The sequence below is a fragment of the Tachyglossus aculeatus genome, unplaced genomic scaffold (assembly GCF_015852505.1).
Source record: "Tachyglossus aculeatus isolate mTacAcu1 unplaced genomic scaffold, mTacAcu1.pri SUPER_34, whole genome shotgun sequence".
Classification (NCBI taxonomy): Eukaryota; Metazoa; Chordata; class Mammalia; order Monotremata; family Tachyglossidae; genus Tachyglossus; species Tachyglossus aculeatus.
Genome location: NW_024044839.1, coordinates 640479 through 657380, shown reverse-complemented (window position 1 = coordinate 657380; position 16902 = coordinate 640479). Strand labels below are relative to the sequence as shown.

At 59.9% G+C, this 16902-nt stretch overlaps 1 protein-coding gene across 1 annotated transcript; it reads right to left on the bottom strand.

The window, feature by feature from the left end:
* Window positions 1-5104: 5104 nt before the first annotated feature.
* On the bottom strand, window positions 5105-13189 carry SLC16A5 (solute carrier family 16 member 5). Its single transcript, XM_038741947.1, is given in 6 exon segments — window positions 5105-5458; window positions 6165-6679; window positions 6681-6969; window positions 7251-7394; window positions 9954-10186; window positions 13105-13189. Coding segments are annotated over 5 exon segments (1419 nt in total). The 5' UTR covers window positions 10168-10186; window positions 13105-13189; the 3' UTR covers window positions 5105-5201.
* Between the last annotated feature and the right edge of the window lie 3713 nt (window positions 13190-16902).

Genomic DNA, 16902 nt, shown 5'->3' with positions numbered 1-16902 from the left:
ATCTAAAAGGGGGAGACAGAGAACAAAACCAAACATACTAACAAAATAAAAATCAATCAATCAATCAATCGTATTTATTGAGCGCTTACTGTGTGCAGAACGCTGGACTAAACGCTTGGGAAGTCCAAGTTGGCAACATCTAGAGACGGCCCCTACCCAACAGTGGGCTCACAGTCTAAAAGGGGGAGACAGAGAACCAAACCAAACATACTAGCAAAATAAAATCAATCAATCATATTTATTGAGCGCTTACTGTGTGCACGGCGCTGTACTAAGCGCTTGGGAAGTCCAAGTTGGCAACATCTAGAGACAGCCCCTTCCCAACAGTGGACTCACAGTCTAAAAGGGGGGAGACAGAGAACAAAACCAAACATACTAACAAAATAAAATCAATCAATCGTATTTATTGAGCGCTTATTGTGTGCAGAGCACTGTTGGGTAGGGACCGTCTCTAGATGTTGCCAACTTGTACTTCCCAAGCGCTTAGTACAGTGCTCTGCATACAGTAAGCGCTCAATAAATACGATTGAATAAATACGATTGAATAAATGAATGATTTAAAAAAAAAAACCCAAAGCCCCCGGCTCTGGGCGGGGTTTGGAGGCTAGGCTAGGGTTTGGAGGCCCACAGTAAGCGCTCAATAAATACGATTGATGATGATGATGATGACGCTAGGGTGCAGCAGCCAACGTGGGCCGGTAGAGGGAGCCCGCGGCGCGGTGGTGTTTATTGGGCCGCCGGCGGCCGCGCTGCCCTGGGCCCTGAGGGCCAGAATTCTGGTTTCTGGTTCATCATCATCATCAATCGTATTTATTGAGTGCTTACTATGTGCAGAGCACTGTACTAAGCGCTTGGGAAGTACAAATTGGCAACATCTAGAGACAGTCCCTACCCAACAGTGGGCTCACAGTCTAAAAGGGGGGGAGACAGAGAACAAAACCAAACATACTAACAAAATGAAATAAATAGAATAGACATGTACAAGTAAAATAAATAAATAAATAAATAGAGTAATAAATATGTACAAACATATATCCATATATACAGGTGCTGTGGGGAAGGGAAGGAGGTAAGATGGGGGGATGGAGAGGGGGACGAGGGGGAGAGGAAGGAAGGGGCTCAGTCTGGGAAGGCCTCCTGGAGGAGGTGAGTTCTCAGCAGGGCCTTGAAGGGAGGAAGAGAGCTAGCTTGGCGGATGGTTAGAGGGAAGGCATTCCAGGCCCGGGGGATGACGTGGGCCGGGGGTCGATGGCGGGACAGGCGAGAGCGAGGTACGGGGAGGAGATCAGCGGCGGAGGAGCGGAGGGTGCGGGCTGGGCTGGAGAAGGACAGAAGGGAGGTGAGGTAGGTGGGGGCGAGGTGATGGACAGCCTTGAAGCCCAGGGTGAGGAGTTTCTGCCTGATGCGCAGATTGATTGGTAGCCACTGGAGATTTTGGTTCAGCCCAGGGTGGCTGTGAAGCACTTTCGCGGCACCTAAGCACTTCAAATGCTCACCCCACCCCTCCTCGCCTATCTTCGCTTCTTCCAATCTGTATAATAATAATAATGATGGCGTTTATTAAGCGCTTACTATGTGCAAAGCGCTGCACTAAGCCCTGGGGAGGTTACAAGGTGATCAGGCTGTCCCATGGGGGGCTCGCAGTTTTAATCCCCATTTTTACAGACGAGGTCTCACAGAGAAGTTAAGTGACTTGCCCAAAGTCACACAGCTGACAACTGAGCCCCTTCCTTCCTCTCCCCCTCGTCTCCCTCTCCATCCCATCTTACCTCCTTCCCTTCCCCACAGCACCTGTATATATGTATATATGTTTGTACATATTTATTACTCTATTTATTTATTTATTATACTTGTACATATCTATTCTATTTATTTTATTTTGTTAGCATGTTTGGTTTTGTTCTCAGACCGTGAGAACCCTCCAGGGGAGGCTGGAGTTGTTACAGTTGGGCAAATGGGGCGATTGTCACCCTGTGACGAGCTGAAAGTGCCCATCCCTGGCGCTGTGGAGAGACAGGAGGTGGAGGTCGGCTGAGGAGGGAAGTGTCCATGGCTCTGTCGGGTTGCACCGTCTCCCTTGGTTAATTATTAAGAATAATTATATTTTGATTATGTACTTATTCGGTTTTAAGTTGACACAAGATGATCGGATCTTAGAGATTTTAGAGAGGAGGAAACAGAGAGGTTTGGTGATTCGCCCAAAGCTACCCAGCAGAGTGGGTCAGAGCTGAGGCTAGGCCCTGGGTTCCCTGACTCCCGGTCCCGCACTCTTTCCACCGGGGATGAGTTTTCCCCTCCTCAGCCCACAGCCCAGACCCAAAGTTGGAACTGGGAAGGGGGGCCGGATTGGGGTTCTGCCCCGGGGTGCCAAAAAGGCTCCAGGCCTGGCCCACGGGGAGCCAAGCAGCAGCGGGGGGGGCGCGACAATCATCCTGGGCAGTGAGGCAGCAGGGCAGCCTCCAGTCGTGCCCTTCGGCCCACAGCGGGCCGGTGCCCAGGGCAGGTTTCGCAAAGCAGATCGATTCCATCCTCCGATAGGGTTCCTGCCGGGGCTCGGTCTGTGCCAGCAAACAAGAATTCACTCCTGACTCGTTTTCCCTGCCTGGCTGCTTCTTGGGACTCGGCAGGAAGTGGGGGTCGAGGGTCGTTCCGCAGAGTTGGTTCTCCCGCTCTGTTTGACCCCCCACCCACATTGCCGGCGGTGACGGGGTGGGTGGAGGAGGGCCCGGGGCTGGGCCCAGGGTGGGGAGTCAGGAAGCGGGGACAGGGGCTGGGTCCAGGGTACGGAGGGGGCTCTGCAGGGAGGGGGGCAGAGGCTGGGCACAGGGAGGGTGGCGGTTAGGCAGGGCTGGGATGTTTCCACGGTCGCTGCCATGCAGGTAACAGCACGCATCAGGGCCCGTCATAGCATGCCACCCATCTGCCTCGTTCTCACATGTCCCGCCATCAACCCCCGGCCCACGTCATCCCCCGGGCCTGGAATGCCCCCAATCCCTCTGCCCATCCGCCAAGCTAGCTCTCTTCCTCCCTTCAAGGCCCTACTGAGAGCTCACCTCCTCCAGGCGGCCTTCCCACACTCAGCCCCTTCCTTCCTCTCCCCCTCGTCCCCCTCTCCATCCCCCCCATCTTACCTCCTTCCCTTCCCCACAGCACCTGTATATATGGATATATGTTTGTACATATTTATTACTCTATTTATTTTACTTGTACATATCTATTCTATTTATTTTATTTTGTTAGTATGTTTGGTTTTGTTCTCTGTCTCCCCCTTCTACACTGTGAGCCCACTGTTGGGTAGGGACTGTATATGTTGCCAACTTGGACTTCCCAGGCGCTTAGTACAGTGCTCTGCACACAGTAAGCGCTCAATAAATACGACTGATTGATTGATTGATCTGCCTCTTTTTTAAGTCAAAGGATCGGGCCCTCACCGCCGAGGGAGCCCCCGCTACCCACCCCTCTCGGGGTGGCACGGCAGGGGTCGAGGGGCGAGGGCCACCCCTTCCCGGCTGATTAGGGCCGAGCCTAGGGGACCCCCGGGGCCCCCTTCCCCTCACCCTTTCTGTCCCAGGGCCCCGGTGGTGGAAATGGAAAGTCTCCCCGGGCCAAGGCTGAGTCATTGGTGGTCGGAGATGAGATTACCTCTGCCCCACTTCCCCCTCCTCCCGCTCTCCCCACCTTAAATCCGGGGGCGGCGGTCGGGGCCGCAAACATGGGCTGCTGGGCCAGGAGCTGGGCGTGTGCGTTTCGTTCCCCGCCAGCCGCCAATGCCTCGCCCCTGCCCTCTGCCCTCTGCCCCTGCCCTCTGCCCTCTGCCCTCTGCCCCTGCCCTTCGCCCCTGCCCCCTGCCCCGCTCCCACCACGCACTGGGCCCGAGCCCTGCCGCTCCTGTAGCTCAGGGGGCACGGGGAGAGGGGTACTGGGTACTGAGAAGCTACAAGAGAAGCGGCGTGGCTCGGTGGAAAAGAGCATGGGCTTTGGAGTCAGAGGTCATGGGTTCAAATCCTGGCTCTGCCAACTGTCAGCTGTGTGACTTTGGGCAAGTCACTTCGCTGTGCCTCAGTTCCCTCATCTGTAAAATGGGGATGAAGACTGTGAGCCCCCCGTGGGACAACCTGATCACCTTGTAACCTCCCCAGCGCTTGGAACAGTGCTTTGCACTTAGTAAGTGCTTAATAAATGCCGTCATCATTATTATTATTATTATTACTGGATGGTTGGGACTTCCAGACCCAGAGGAGCAAGAAGTTCAGACCGCCACCCCCTCCCCACCAGTTGGCCCAGTTGCACCCAGGCCCGACAGGGAACAGACAGAACTGGAGAGACAGGCTTTATTCCGGGACTGCGCCTGGCCAATCTTGGACCTGAGTCAGGGCTGTCCCGGGTCCCTTTCCCTGCCTCCGGGACGTTTCCCCGGCCCCCTCGCTCCTAGGGGCTGCCCCTCACTCCCCTAGGGGCTGTCCTGGCTCCCTCCCTGCCCCACATGGGGTGTCTTGGACCCCTCTCCCTTCCCGCTGGGGGCTGCATCAGCCCGGCCTGCCAGGTTGCAGGAGCCATGCTGGGGGAATTCAGTGCCGACGCGCAGTCAGTACCAGGGAGGGGAGCAGGGGCAAAGGCTTGGGGGGCGGGGGGGGGGGGGGCGCGAAAGGGCAGTGGTACCAGCCGGAGGAGTCACAGAAGGCCGATCCCGCCCGCCGGGGTCAGGAAGGGCCTAGCAGGTGTCTGGAGGCTGGGAGCTGGTCATGCGAGGCCAGGCGAGACCAGCTGAGGTGAAGCCCGGTGTCTGGTGGCCCCTCACGCTGTCTTCATTCGGGATTGGCAGGACCTCAAATTCCAAGCCAGGACCTGGGCTCCTTGGGCCCTTCTCAGCTTTCAGATGGGGGATCCCGGGGCTCCCAACATGGTGGGGGAGGGTCCCCACTCCGGGGTGCCAGGCGGGTGTCTTTGGGCTCCGGGTGCAGCTCCGCCACCCGGGAGAGCCGAGGGGCCCGGCCGACCTCGCGATCAACCAGTCCGGCCATCAGGACATCCTGGGCCCGGGCCCCTGGAGCGCCATCAGGCTGGCCACCCTGAGGCAGCCCGGGAAACCGGCCTCAATGCCCTGGCTGTGCCCCTCCCCAACCTGCCGCTGCCTGCATCAGGTAGGTGAAGGCCCTCAGGCCGGCCCCAAAGCTCACTGCCCTGGGCTACGGTCTGCGGGCTCAGACGCTGGTCACGTACATGACCTCCATGGGGTGCGGCAGTGGGGACGGAGGCTTCTTGGGCGGGAGGTCGTCCGTGGCCCCGGGGAGGAGGGTCTCCTCTAGAGGTGGCTCCTTGAGGGTCCCCGCGTCCGCCCCCTGCTCCTTTCTTTGCATGAGGCAGAAGTTGATGCCCATGAACAGCGCGGCAGACACCAGGATAAAGCTGGATGTGCAGAAGACGTATCTGAAGTCTCCAGTGGTGTCCAGCAGCAGCCCTGCAAGGGATCGTGGCTGAGTTCCAGAGGTTGGGGGTCCTGAGGCCCGGGGGTGGAAAGAGCTGGAGGGAGGGGGGCCCAAGGCCTGGGGGTGGAAGGAGGCGGGTGGGGGGGTGGGGGAGTGGTCCTGAGGCCCGGGAATGGGAGAACGGGGGTGCAGGGGGGAGTCTTGAGGCCCCTGGGGTGAGGGGGTCAATCAATCAATCAATCAATTGTATTTATTGAGCGCTTACTGTGTGCAGAGCACTGTACTAAGCGCTTGGGAAGTACAAGTTGGCAACATATAGAGACAGTCCCTACCCAACATTTCCCAGGGGAAATGAAGGGGTGGGGGGGTCTGAAGACTCCAGCGCTTAGTGCAGCGCTCTGAACACAGTAAGCACTCAATAAATATAATTGAATGAATGAACGAGTGAATGGGGAAGGAGGGAACGCAGGGAGCTGGGAGTGCAGGGGTCCCTGGACGTGTAAGGGGATGGGAGATGCGGGTAGGGCGGGGGGTCCTGAGATTCCAAAGAGAGGGGAGGGCTGGCCCTGAGTCACCAGCAGCAGCCACGGTGATGCTGGCGGGCGTCCTCCGGGGGGAAGGGGACCCTGATCCGGAAATGGTGGTGCCGCGGAGGAACCTGCAACCGCCCCGCGGAGCCCCCCCCCCCCCCCGTCCCACGAGTTGCCCCCCACAGCCCTCGCCGCCCCAGGCCCTCACCGGCAAGCGGCGGAGCGATGAGGATGGTGCAGCTCTCCAGGACGGTGAAGAGGCCCAGGGCACTGGGGAAGCGGTCCATGGGCACGATGTCCATGAGCACCTGGAAGACGAGGGCGCCCACGCCGCTCATGGACACGCTGTAGACCAGGCAGTAGCCCACCAGCACGTGGAAGTTGGCCGACGTGACGCACAGCAGGTTGGTGAGGCCGTTGAGCAGCACGGCCAGGCTGAAGAGGTGGGCGCGGCGGCCGGCGCAGACCGGCATCCCGGCCAGCAGCCCGGCCGCGGGCCGCAAGAAGATGTTGCTGAAGCCGATGATGGAGACGAGGAGGGCGGCGCGGGCCGGGTCCACCCCGTGGTGCATGGCGTAGGGCACCAGGTAGATGTGGGGCAGCACGAAGCCCATGACCATCCACACGACGCCCAGCGTGTAGATCCGGTAGCCGCGGTTGTGGCAGAACACGTCGAAAGCCAAGTGGCGCCGCAAGGCCCGGCCGCAGGCCCAGGGGCAACCCTGGAGGGCGGCGGGGGGGCGGCGGTTCGGCCGCCGCCTGGTCCGGGGACGAGGCTCCCAGGGGCCGCATGACGGCCCCGCACACGCAGCAGTTGAATAGGACCCCGCCGAAGACCAGAAAGGTGCCTCGCCAGCCCAGGGAGTCCAGCAGGTGGTGGGAGAGCAGGGGCCAGAGGGTCAGGCCGATGGAGACGCCCACCGAGGCCAGGGCGTTGGCCAGCGCCCGCCGGTGGGAAAAGTAGTAGCCCAGCACGGTGATGCTCGCCTGGAAGCTGAAGGAGGCACCCAGGCCTGGCGGGAGGAGGCGAGAGGAGCTGGCTCCTGGCTCCTTCCTGGCCCGCCCAGCCCGCATCTCTCCCCGCTCCTCTGCAGCTGACCCCCCCGGGCGGTGCATGTGTGAGTTTGGGGCAGGGGGGAGATTCGCACGAGCTTCTCCCCGCCTCCTCCAGACTCCCCTCTTCCCGCCCCGGGCCCCCCCTCCCCACCAGGACTCTGTTTCCCGGGGTCCCAGGACGAGGGGGGGCAGGGCGGTGAGGGTCGGGGGGATGACGACGACCAGGGGGAAGGCTCACCTGTGATGAGGCCGGCCGTGAGGTAGAGTTGGCTAAGGGAGCGGGAGAAGGAGCTGGCCACCATGCCCAGCCCGGCCAGCAGGCCTCCCGACATCACCGTAACCCTGCAGCCGAACCGCTCCACCAGCATCCCGCAGACCGGCCCTGCGGTATTGATTCAATTGTATTTATTAAGCGCTTACTGTGTGCAAAGCGCTGTTCTAAGCGCTTGGGAGACTACAGTATAACAATAAACAGGCACATTCCGTGCCCACGATGAGCTTACAGTATGGAGGGGGAGACAGACATTAATATGAACAAACGCTATACCATTTATTTAAAATTAATTAAATAAATAAATATTTATTACTGGGGGGGAATCCGGGGAGTGCACGTCAGAACCAGAACGGAGCAGGGGGTGGGGGGAATCAAAGTCATGGGGCCGTGGGGGCCTCAGGTGGGCAGTGGGTAGCCAGAGCCAGGGGCTGATCTTGGAGAGGGGGTGATCCATGGACGGAGACTCTTACAGTCCTCTAGACTGTAAGCTTGTTATGGGCGGGGAATGTATCTTATTGGACTCTCCCAAGCGCTTAGTACAGCGCTCTGCACATAGTAAGCTCTCAATAAATACCACTGATTGGGGAGGAGGGAATACTGAGCTGGGCTTCTAGACTGTGAGCCCGCTGTTGGGTAGGGACCGTCTCTATGTGTTGCCAACTTGTACTTCCCAAGCGCTTAGTACAGTGCTCTGCACACAGTAAGTGCTCAATAAATACGATTGAATGAATGAATGGGCAAAGTAATAAAATTTATTACGCGCTTACTGTGCATAAAGCACTGTACTAAGTGTGCCAGGAGAGAATACCCAGGTGGGAATTAGTTATTGTCCCTGTCCCTCAGGGGGCTCACCACCGAAGAGAATAAGTGAGGAGCGGTGGACTGAGGAGAGATACATAAGGACCGACCCGGAAAACACTAAGATGCCAAGGCAAGTGTTCACATCTCCAGTGAACAAACAGTGCTGTGCACATAGCGCTCAATAAATATGATTGAATGTATGAAACCAGGGCCGGAGTCTGCGCTTTGTGGGCGCTGGCCCTCGCCTGGGCGTGCGGGGCGGCCGGGGAGGGGCAGGATTCCCCAGGCGGAGCGGGAGAACCTGATCGGCCCGGCTCCACCAGAGCCGCCCCCGGTCTCCTGAACTGGGAGGAACTGGGGCCAGGCTGGTCCGCCTCAGCCCCGCTCCAAACCAGAGTGGCTCAACGACTTTGCCGGTCCCTGACCTTTGGGGGACCTGGGGGCGAGAGGGGAGCCGGGAGAGAGAGGGAGGGGCGGCTCCCACCTGCGGTCACCTCCCTGGGACCCAGCCGAGGGCCCGCGGCTCACCGTGACCGGGCCTCTCCATGGGTGAGCGCAGGGTGGCTGCTACTTTCCGGCCGGTCACCGGCCTTGAACCCCTGGCTCCCAGCCCAGACCTCGAGGTGACCCAGCCCTCTCAAATATCACCTTTGAAACAGGGCTGAGCAGGAGGAAGAGTAAGAGAGAGGGGTGTCTGAAAGCGGGGGGCGGAGGAGGAGAGTGCGGTGGGGATGGGGGGGGGCGCTGGGAAGGTGAATTGCGTGTTTGTGGGCCTACCTGTATAAGGATGTAGCTATACGTGAGGGGATGGAGCACCCGGCTGGTTTGTGAATGCGGATTATATGTCGGAGTGCGTGTCCGATTCTGAATGTCAGAGTATGGGTGTGCAAGGGTGTGAATGTTAGCGTGCCAGTGTTAGCGTGAGCGTTTATGGGCATTTTGTGTGTGTACTGGGCCAGGGAGTGGCATTCCTTTCCCCGTCCCAGGCCCAATCGGTCCCCTCTCAGTCCCTGCCCCTCCTTATTCACCTGCCCTTGGCAGCCCCTCCCGCCCCCCCCCCCCCCCCATAGGGACATGGGGTTGGGGGGCGGGGCAGTCCTCTCCTTCCTCCACTCCCCTGACAACTCCACATCAATGGCTGGAAGGCTCTCCGCCCCTCTTCCCCCCTACTTCCCTCCCCTTTTCCCTTCTTCCGTCCCCACCGTCCCCTCCTCCCCTCTTCCTCCTCCCAGAGCTTTGGGCTTCCCGGAGCAGCCTCTCCGCCCCCACTCCTCTCTCCTTCCTCTTGGCTCAAAGGCAGTCGGGGGGGGGGGGGGGGGGGGGGGGGGGGGGGGGGGGGGGCCTTGGAGGCCCAGCCCGGCCAAGGGGCGGAGGGGATGGAGGGGGTGGAGGGGGTAGTGGGGCAGAGAGAGAGAGAGAGAGAGAGAGAGAGAGAGAGAGTGTGTGTGTGTGTGTGTATGTGACTGCCCCATGATGACACCATCATCCTGCAAGCAGCAGCACCGGAGCCTGGGAATGTTCTCAGGTGCCCGAGGCCCTGGTGGTTTCGGTTCTAGGGGGCAGGAGAGGAAGAAGCGAGTGGGGCGGGTGAGTGAGGAAGGAGGGACAGAGGGGCAGGGGGAGGGGTCTCAGGGTCCCACTGTGCCCCATCCACTCATTGTCCAGTTCATTTGGGATCTTTCCTTATCCGGAGGCACCTCCCTTTCAGGATGGCCAGGGAGAGGAGTTTAGCTAGGTGTCGTGAGACTGGATGGATGCTCCCCAGAAGTCGACCCCGCTGGCCGCTGGCCAGGCCCCCCAACACAAACACACCCGCAGCCCCCACACACCGGTCCCGGTGGCCTCCGCCGGCCCTCATGCACTCACCCCCGGCATGCAGGATGGCCAACAGGATAGAGGGGAACCAGGAGGTCTCACTGTTGCTGGCCTGGAATTCCTGCTGGAGGTCGGTGAAGAAGACGCTGATGCAGCCTGGGAAGCCCAGGGTCAGGCCCTGAGACACCATGGTGGCCACCAGCACCACCCAGGCCCAGCTGCCCTCCGCCCCCTGCCCCGGCCCGGCCTGGCCGCGCAGGCACATCTTCTCGGGCTGCGGTCACCTGTGGGCAGGAGGAAGGGGGAGGGGGTCGGCCTTGGCCCTGTGGCAGGGACAGGGGCAAGGAGGAAAGAGGGGCAGGGAGAGAGGGGCAGGAGCAGGATGAGCGGCAGGGGCAGGTGGAGAAGGATGGGCAGAAGGAGCAGCAGAGGCAAGGGCAGGGGCAGGGGCAGGAGAGCATCAGGGACAGGAAGAGCAGCATGCACGAGCAGGGGAAGCTACAGGAGCAAGGGTTTTCCTGCTCAGCCTCTATCGGCTCCAGGCTCTCCCGGTGGCCGTCTGGGCCTCCACCTGAGGCTCCCGTGGGGGCCCGGCCCCAGCCCTCTCAGGGACCAGCCCATCTCTGCCCCAGCCCTCTGAGGAGACCACCTCACTTCTGCCTCCCTAGAGCCAGGCACCCAGAAAGCCCGGGTGTGACTCCCCAAGTCTCTCCTGGCTTCCCGCCTCTCCTCATTCCTGGGTCTCTCCTCACTCCCCACCTCTCTTCTCACCCATTTCTCCACCCTGCACCCGGAGGCGCCCAAAGGGGGCGGACCAAAGGGGAATATTGGTGTGGCCCTCACCTAGAGGGTTTAGACCAATCAGCCAGATTCAGGGAGTGTCTGTGTGTGTGCGTGCGTGTGTGCACATGCGTGTGTGTGTGCACGAGCTAGTGTGGCTATGGTCTCATCGGTGAGAGTGTGCCTGCATGAATGTGACTCTGTGTGTATACATGTGGTTGTGTTTCAGGATGTGTCTAGTTATGAATGAGCATCTGTTTGAGTTTGACTCTGCAGGGGAGCATGTGTGTGTGTTTGTGTTGGAAGATGTTCTTTAGATATGATTGTACATCTGCAGCAGCCCCAGAACCCTCCAGGCCCCAAGAGCCTCAGGTGGCCTCCGGCCCCTCCCCTCTGCTGTGCCTCAGAGAACCTGATCTGTCCCCTCACCCCCTCAGCTCCCTCACCCTCCTCAGCTCCCTCACCCCCCGCAAATCCCTCAGCCCTCTCTGCTCCCACTAGGATTTCTGTTTTTGGAGCAAACAGGAAGGCGGAGGGGCTGTCCCTGGACTTCTGCCCAGCCCCTGATTCCCAACATCCAGCCCCAGGCTCCTCCTCCCCGCCTCCACACCCTCTTCATTTCCCCCCTTCCCAAAATCACTGCCAACTTCCAGGCCTTGGTCTGAGGACTTCCCAACCTCCCACTGGGAACTCTGCCTGGAGCTCCAAGGCCCTCCGCTCCATCCCGTGACACCACGGACCCCCAGGCAGCAACAGGCAGCCACTGGGAGCCAGACAGCCCTCGGCCCTGTGACCCCCGACCCCTCTGGTCTTTCCTCAATAGCTCTCCTGGGCAGGACTCCAGGCCGGTTGCTGAGGAAGTGAGCTCCCCAGTGCAGCCTCTGCTCACACCAAAACCAGACTTGGGTCAGCTCAGAGCAGCAAGGAGCAGGGCAGAGGAGCTACCAGCCTGAGATTGGCAATGCCTACGGAGGTGACTGGCAAAACCAGGCTCCTGGGAACTGCCTCACAGATAGCTATTGGCGGTGGTTGGCATGGGCACCAGGTTGAAGAGGGATTTCTGTCCTGCCCCGTCCCCTCTTCCTGCTCACTGACAGGGTGAGGGAGGTCGGGGGAGGCTGGGGTGGGGGGGACAGGGATCATAGTGGAGGTGGGGGGGAGAAGGGTCACAGGGGGTGGGGAGAGGGATCATGGAGGGTTGGGGAGAAGAGGGGTCACAGCGGGGAGAGGAGGGGGGTCCGTGGAGGATTGGGACGGGATGCCCAGAGCCTTGAGGCTGGAGGAGAAATACCCCCTCGGTCTGCCCTCTTCCACCTCCAGCTCTGCTTTTCAGGTCAGGCCCCCTCCAGACCAGCACACCAGTTCTGTGGGAAGGCCAATCCCCTACAACAGCCCCGATGCTTCCCCGTGCCCAGGGCCGACAACGCCACAGACGCCACCTGTTTGGCACGCAATTCCCACCCAGGTATTTGGGCACCTCTCCAGGGTAGTGCCCTGAGCTGGGAAGGAGGCTCTGGGCTTCCTTCTCCAGCCGAGGAAGATCGGCCCTTTAAAGGCTACCCTCTTGCCTCAGTTTCCCACTTGGAGCTAACGAGCCCGCTGGCCCCTCCCGCCCCGCCCCAACCCAACCGCCACAGTGGGGTCCGGGGGCAGAGGGCCAGGCCCGGGGAAGGGGGTGTGTGGCACGGGGACCCCTTGGAGCGGAGGCTCGGTTGCTTGGGTGGAGACTGGGGCAGGAAGTCCGAGTTTCTGGCCTTCCCTGAGCTCAGATCCAGGCTCCCCGCAGGGGGCTTCTGCTGAATTCTCCGGGGCACAGGCTGGGCGACCCCCGCCCCAGTTTGGTGTAGGGCTGGCGGCCTCTGCCCCTGCCCCCCACCCGCAGGGGAGGCTGTGAGGAGGGGAGGGGAGGAGAGGGAACGGGTGACCCCCGGGAGGGCGGCTGGTGGACACGGGCCGGGGGCGGGGGAGAGGAGGAGGAGGAAGGAGGGGAGGAGGGTCTCCCGCCGGTGTCAGGGGTCCTCCTTTCCCGCTCTTCTCTGCCCCGTGTCGGATCCGGTCCGGCGGAGGACACGGCCCCCAAAATCAGGCCGGGGGAAGGTGGGGGGCGGGATCCCACCGCCCCGGGACGCGGATAAACAGCTCGGGGGGCGGGGGCGGGCAGGGCAGGGCAGGAGGGGAGAGGACAGGAGGAGAGGAGGGGGCTTTGGCCGAGGCCTCGGCTTTGGACCCCCGGCCCCGAGCCCCCTCCCCCGGCGGGGCAGCCGCGCGCGGGCGGCTGGAGCGCTTAGTACAGTGCTCTGCACACACTAAGCGCTCAATCAGTTCGACTGAATGAATGGAGGGTCCCGGAGGGGGGCCCCCTTCCCGGGGATTAACCCTTCCGGGTCCGGGCCGGGGGGAGGGGGGCGGTCGCGACGCTCACCGATTCCCAGGGGCACCCCATAAGCGGCTCCTCCGGCCGGGACCCGCTTCCTGGCGTCGCTTCCTGGCCCGGGACCGGACGGCGGACGGACGGACAGATAGAGGGAGGGACGGACAGAGGGAGGGAGGGACGGAGGGAGGGAGGGAGGGAGGGAGGGAGGTCCGGCCGGGGGTCCCGGGGCCGCTTCCCCGGGAGCCCCCCCTCCCCCCATCCTCCACCAACGGCCTCAACGGCTGCCCTGGCCATGGCGCGGGGGGTGGCGGACACACACCGGACTCCGGACACACTTCCCTAACGGCCCCTTGGGGACCCGGAGGGAGGGAGGGAGGAAGGGGTCGGGGACAGCTTCCTAAGCGCTTAGTCCAGTGCTCCGCACACAGCAAGCGCTCAATAAATACGACTGATTGATTGACAGGCCCCGGGGGGAGCAGAGGGGCCCCTCCTTGCGAGGAGGGGTTCCGGGGAAGGGAGGAGAAAAAAAGCGGGGACTTGGGGGGAAGAGGATTCCCGCTGCTGTCCCAGGGAGGCAGACTGGACCAGCAGGGTCTCAGCAAGGGTTTTCTCTCCGCCCCCGGCCCCCACTGACCCCAGTTCTGCCCCCAGAGAGGGGCAGAAGTAGTAGTCGTGGTAATGAAGTAGTCGTCGTCGTTGTAGTAGCGGAAAGCGGCAGGGGCCTCAGTGGTCGATAGTAGTGCCAAGGTCTCTCTGACCAACAGCCTAGACCCAGGACTCCCAACGGCCCGCCTATGGCTCAGGTTATCCTGATCTTCCTGGACATGGGCTACACCTCCCGGTTGGGAGGAGGGTCTGGGGCGGGGGAGTGGAGGTGGGAGCAGGGCCCAGGGCAAAGAGTTCAACTCCCCTCCCCTTCTCCCTCGCCCTCTGCCAGTCCGGGCCCTTGACCCACGGTGCAGGAGAGAGGGGAACACTGCCTACCTGCTTGCCCGCCCAACCCCCATCCCCTTCCCCCTTGGCCTGCTCCTGCGCTGGGCGAGATCGGGGTTGGCGAACTCCAGGCAAGTCCGGTCTTGCTACGCAGCCAATCGTGGTCATCGAGTCCACCTCCATGTCCCCAGGCCCCGGCAGGGCTGAGTCAGAGGGACACACTGGGGCCTAGGGCCCCAGAAGCCCCTGGCAGCGTGGCCCTGCCCCTGCCATCTCCCCATTGCCCCGACAGCTCCCTTCCCCGATGCAGGGGGTTCTCCTGGAACAAGGGGCTGTCAATCAATGCTGTTTATTGAGTGCTACTGAGGGTGATGTTCCATCCTCAGGAAGCGGGGCTAAGGGGGCCACTGATGGGTGTAGTAAGGGGGAGAAGGAGAGACAATAATGGCATTTGTTATTGCCCTGTACTAATTGCTGGGAAGGAACGATATAAGCAGGCGAACCACCTATAAGGAGCTCCCAATCTAAGGGGGAGAGAAAACAGGTACTTAATCCCCATTTTACAGCTGAGGAAACTGATACAGAGAAGTTACTTACCTAAGGTCACAGAGCAGGCAGTTGGAGCCAGGATGAAAATCCAAGTCTGTGCTCTTTCCACTAGCCCACACGGCCACCACAGATGTCTTCCTGGAGGGAGGGGTGATTTTGACCTGTTTTTAGTGATGGGATGGGGGTGCTTCAAGCTGGGGGATCGCCCTTGAGAAGGCAACGTGTACTGAGTGTTCACTTGTCTTCTGCTCCAGCATCGTAGGCTGCATCCATTTCTGGGGCGCTCCTGAGAACAGTACCCAGGAACGTGAGGTTCCAGCTCAAGGCTGGATTCAAGGAAGAGTTGTGGGTCAGGCCCGAGTGAGGCCTGGTTCCGTGGTTTCATTCTACCCTGCCACCGCAGCTTCTCCTCCAGAGCCCTAACGGGGAAGGGAGATCCAGGAAGGGGATCAAGTGGACTTCTGTAGCCCTGAGCCCTGGCCCCCAGCCAGTGCTACTTGTCAGGGTAATTCACGCCAAGGAGGAAATAATTAACCATCCAAGGAGCCCCGGTGCCAGGAGGGACGGGCCCCCAACCATGCCAGCCAGGCACGGGCAGGGCCAGACCCCGAGGGGTGCCCAGAGCACCGACTTCCCCAAGGAGCAGGATTTTGTTCTTTGGCCTCCCTTGTCATCCTCAGTTGGCAGCCCATGGAGGCGTCCACCTCTCACCTAGACTGTAAACTCGTTGTGGGCAGGGACCATGTCTACGAACCCTGTTATATTCAACCAATCAATCACTCGTATTTATTGAGCCCTTGCCTGTCCCGCCATCGACCCCCGGCCCACGTCATCCCCCGGGCCTGGAATGCCCTCCCTCTGCCCATCCGCCAAGCTAGCTCTCTTCCTCCTTTCAAGGCCCTACTGAGAGCTCACCTACTCCAGGAGGCCTTCCCAGACTGAGCCCCTTCCTTCCTCTCCCCCTCGTGCCCCTCTCCATCCCCCCCATCTTACCTCCTTCCCTTCCCCACAGCACCTGTATATATGTTTGTACATATTTGTTACTCTATTTTACTTGTACATATCTATTCTATTTATTTTATTTTGTTAGTATGGTTTTGTTCTCTGTCTCCCCCTTTTAGACTGTGAGCCCACTGTTGGGTAGGGACTGTCTCTATATGTTGCCAACTTGTACTTCCCAAGCGCTTAGTACAGTGCTCTGCACACAGTAAGCGCTCAATAAATACGATTGATGATGATGATGATGATGATGGTGTACTAAGTGCTTGCAATATAACAATATAACAGCACATTCCCTGCCCACAACGAGCTAATAGTCTAGAGGGAAGACAGACATTAATACAAACAAATTACGGGTATGTACCTAAGTGCTGTGGGGCTGGAGGGTAGGAATAAAGGAAGCGAGTCAGGGTGACTCAAAAGGGAATGGGAGAAAAGGAAATGAGGGGTTAGTCAGGGAAGGCCACTTGGATGAGTTGTGTATTCAATAAGTCTTTGAAGGTGGGGAGAATATCTTGTACCTATCTACTCCAGGCTTAGAACAGTGCTTGACAAATAGTTAGTATTTAACAAATACCATAAAAAGTATCACATTTCCCTGCAGCTCCCCAAGCTTCCCCGTGCTTGAACAGACCCAAATGGGGAGATTAGGGATGGGTTGAGGGTACCAATTTGGTGTCCTGACTAGTGGTAGTACCCTTTATTGAGTGCCCACTCAGAGCTGAGCACTGTACTAGGCACTTGGGGAGCATAGAATACAGAAGTAACGCATTCTCCGCGCACAAGGAACCTCCACTAATGGGGAGGTGGGTAGAGGTGATTTAGGAAGTTGCCCATCTGGTGCAGACTTTGGGCAAGTCACTTCACTTCTATGGGCCTGTTACCTCATCTGTAAAATGGGGATTAAGACCGTGAGCCCCTCTTGGGACAACCTGATCACCTTGTAACCTCCCCAGCGCTTAGAACAGTGCTTTGCACATAGTGAGCGCTTAATAAACGCCATTCTCATGAGGGTTGGCTTTGGGGGAGGGCCCGAGGGACAGCACTCTTCCTGCCCCGCACCTGGGGAAGCCAGAACAAGGCCCCTGGGTTGGGCAGAGCCCCGAGAGGGCACGCGGCTGCAGAAAAATCCCTTGCTCCGACCTCGTTGGCGGCGGGCCCAGCTTCTGGGAGAGCGGGAATGAGGAATTTCTGTGGAAGCCCAGCCCCGACTGCCCTACCCCATCCTTCACCTTGGTAGCGGCCAAGAGAAGCAGCGCGGCTCAGTGGAAAGAGCCCGGGCTTTGGAGTCAGAGATCAGGGGTTCAAATCCCAGCTCTGCCACTTATAATAATAATGGCATTTATTAAGCGCTTACCATGTGCA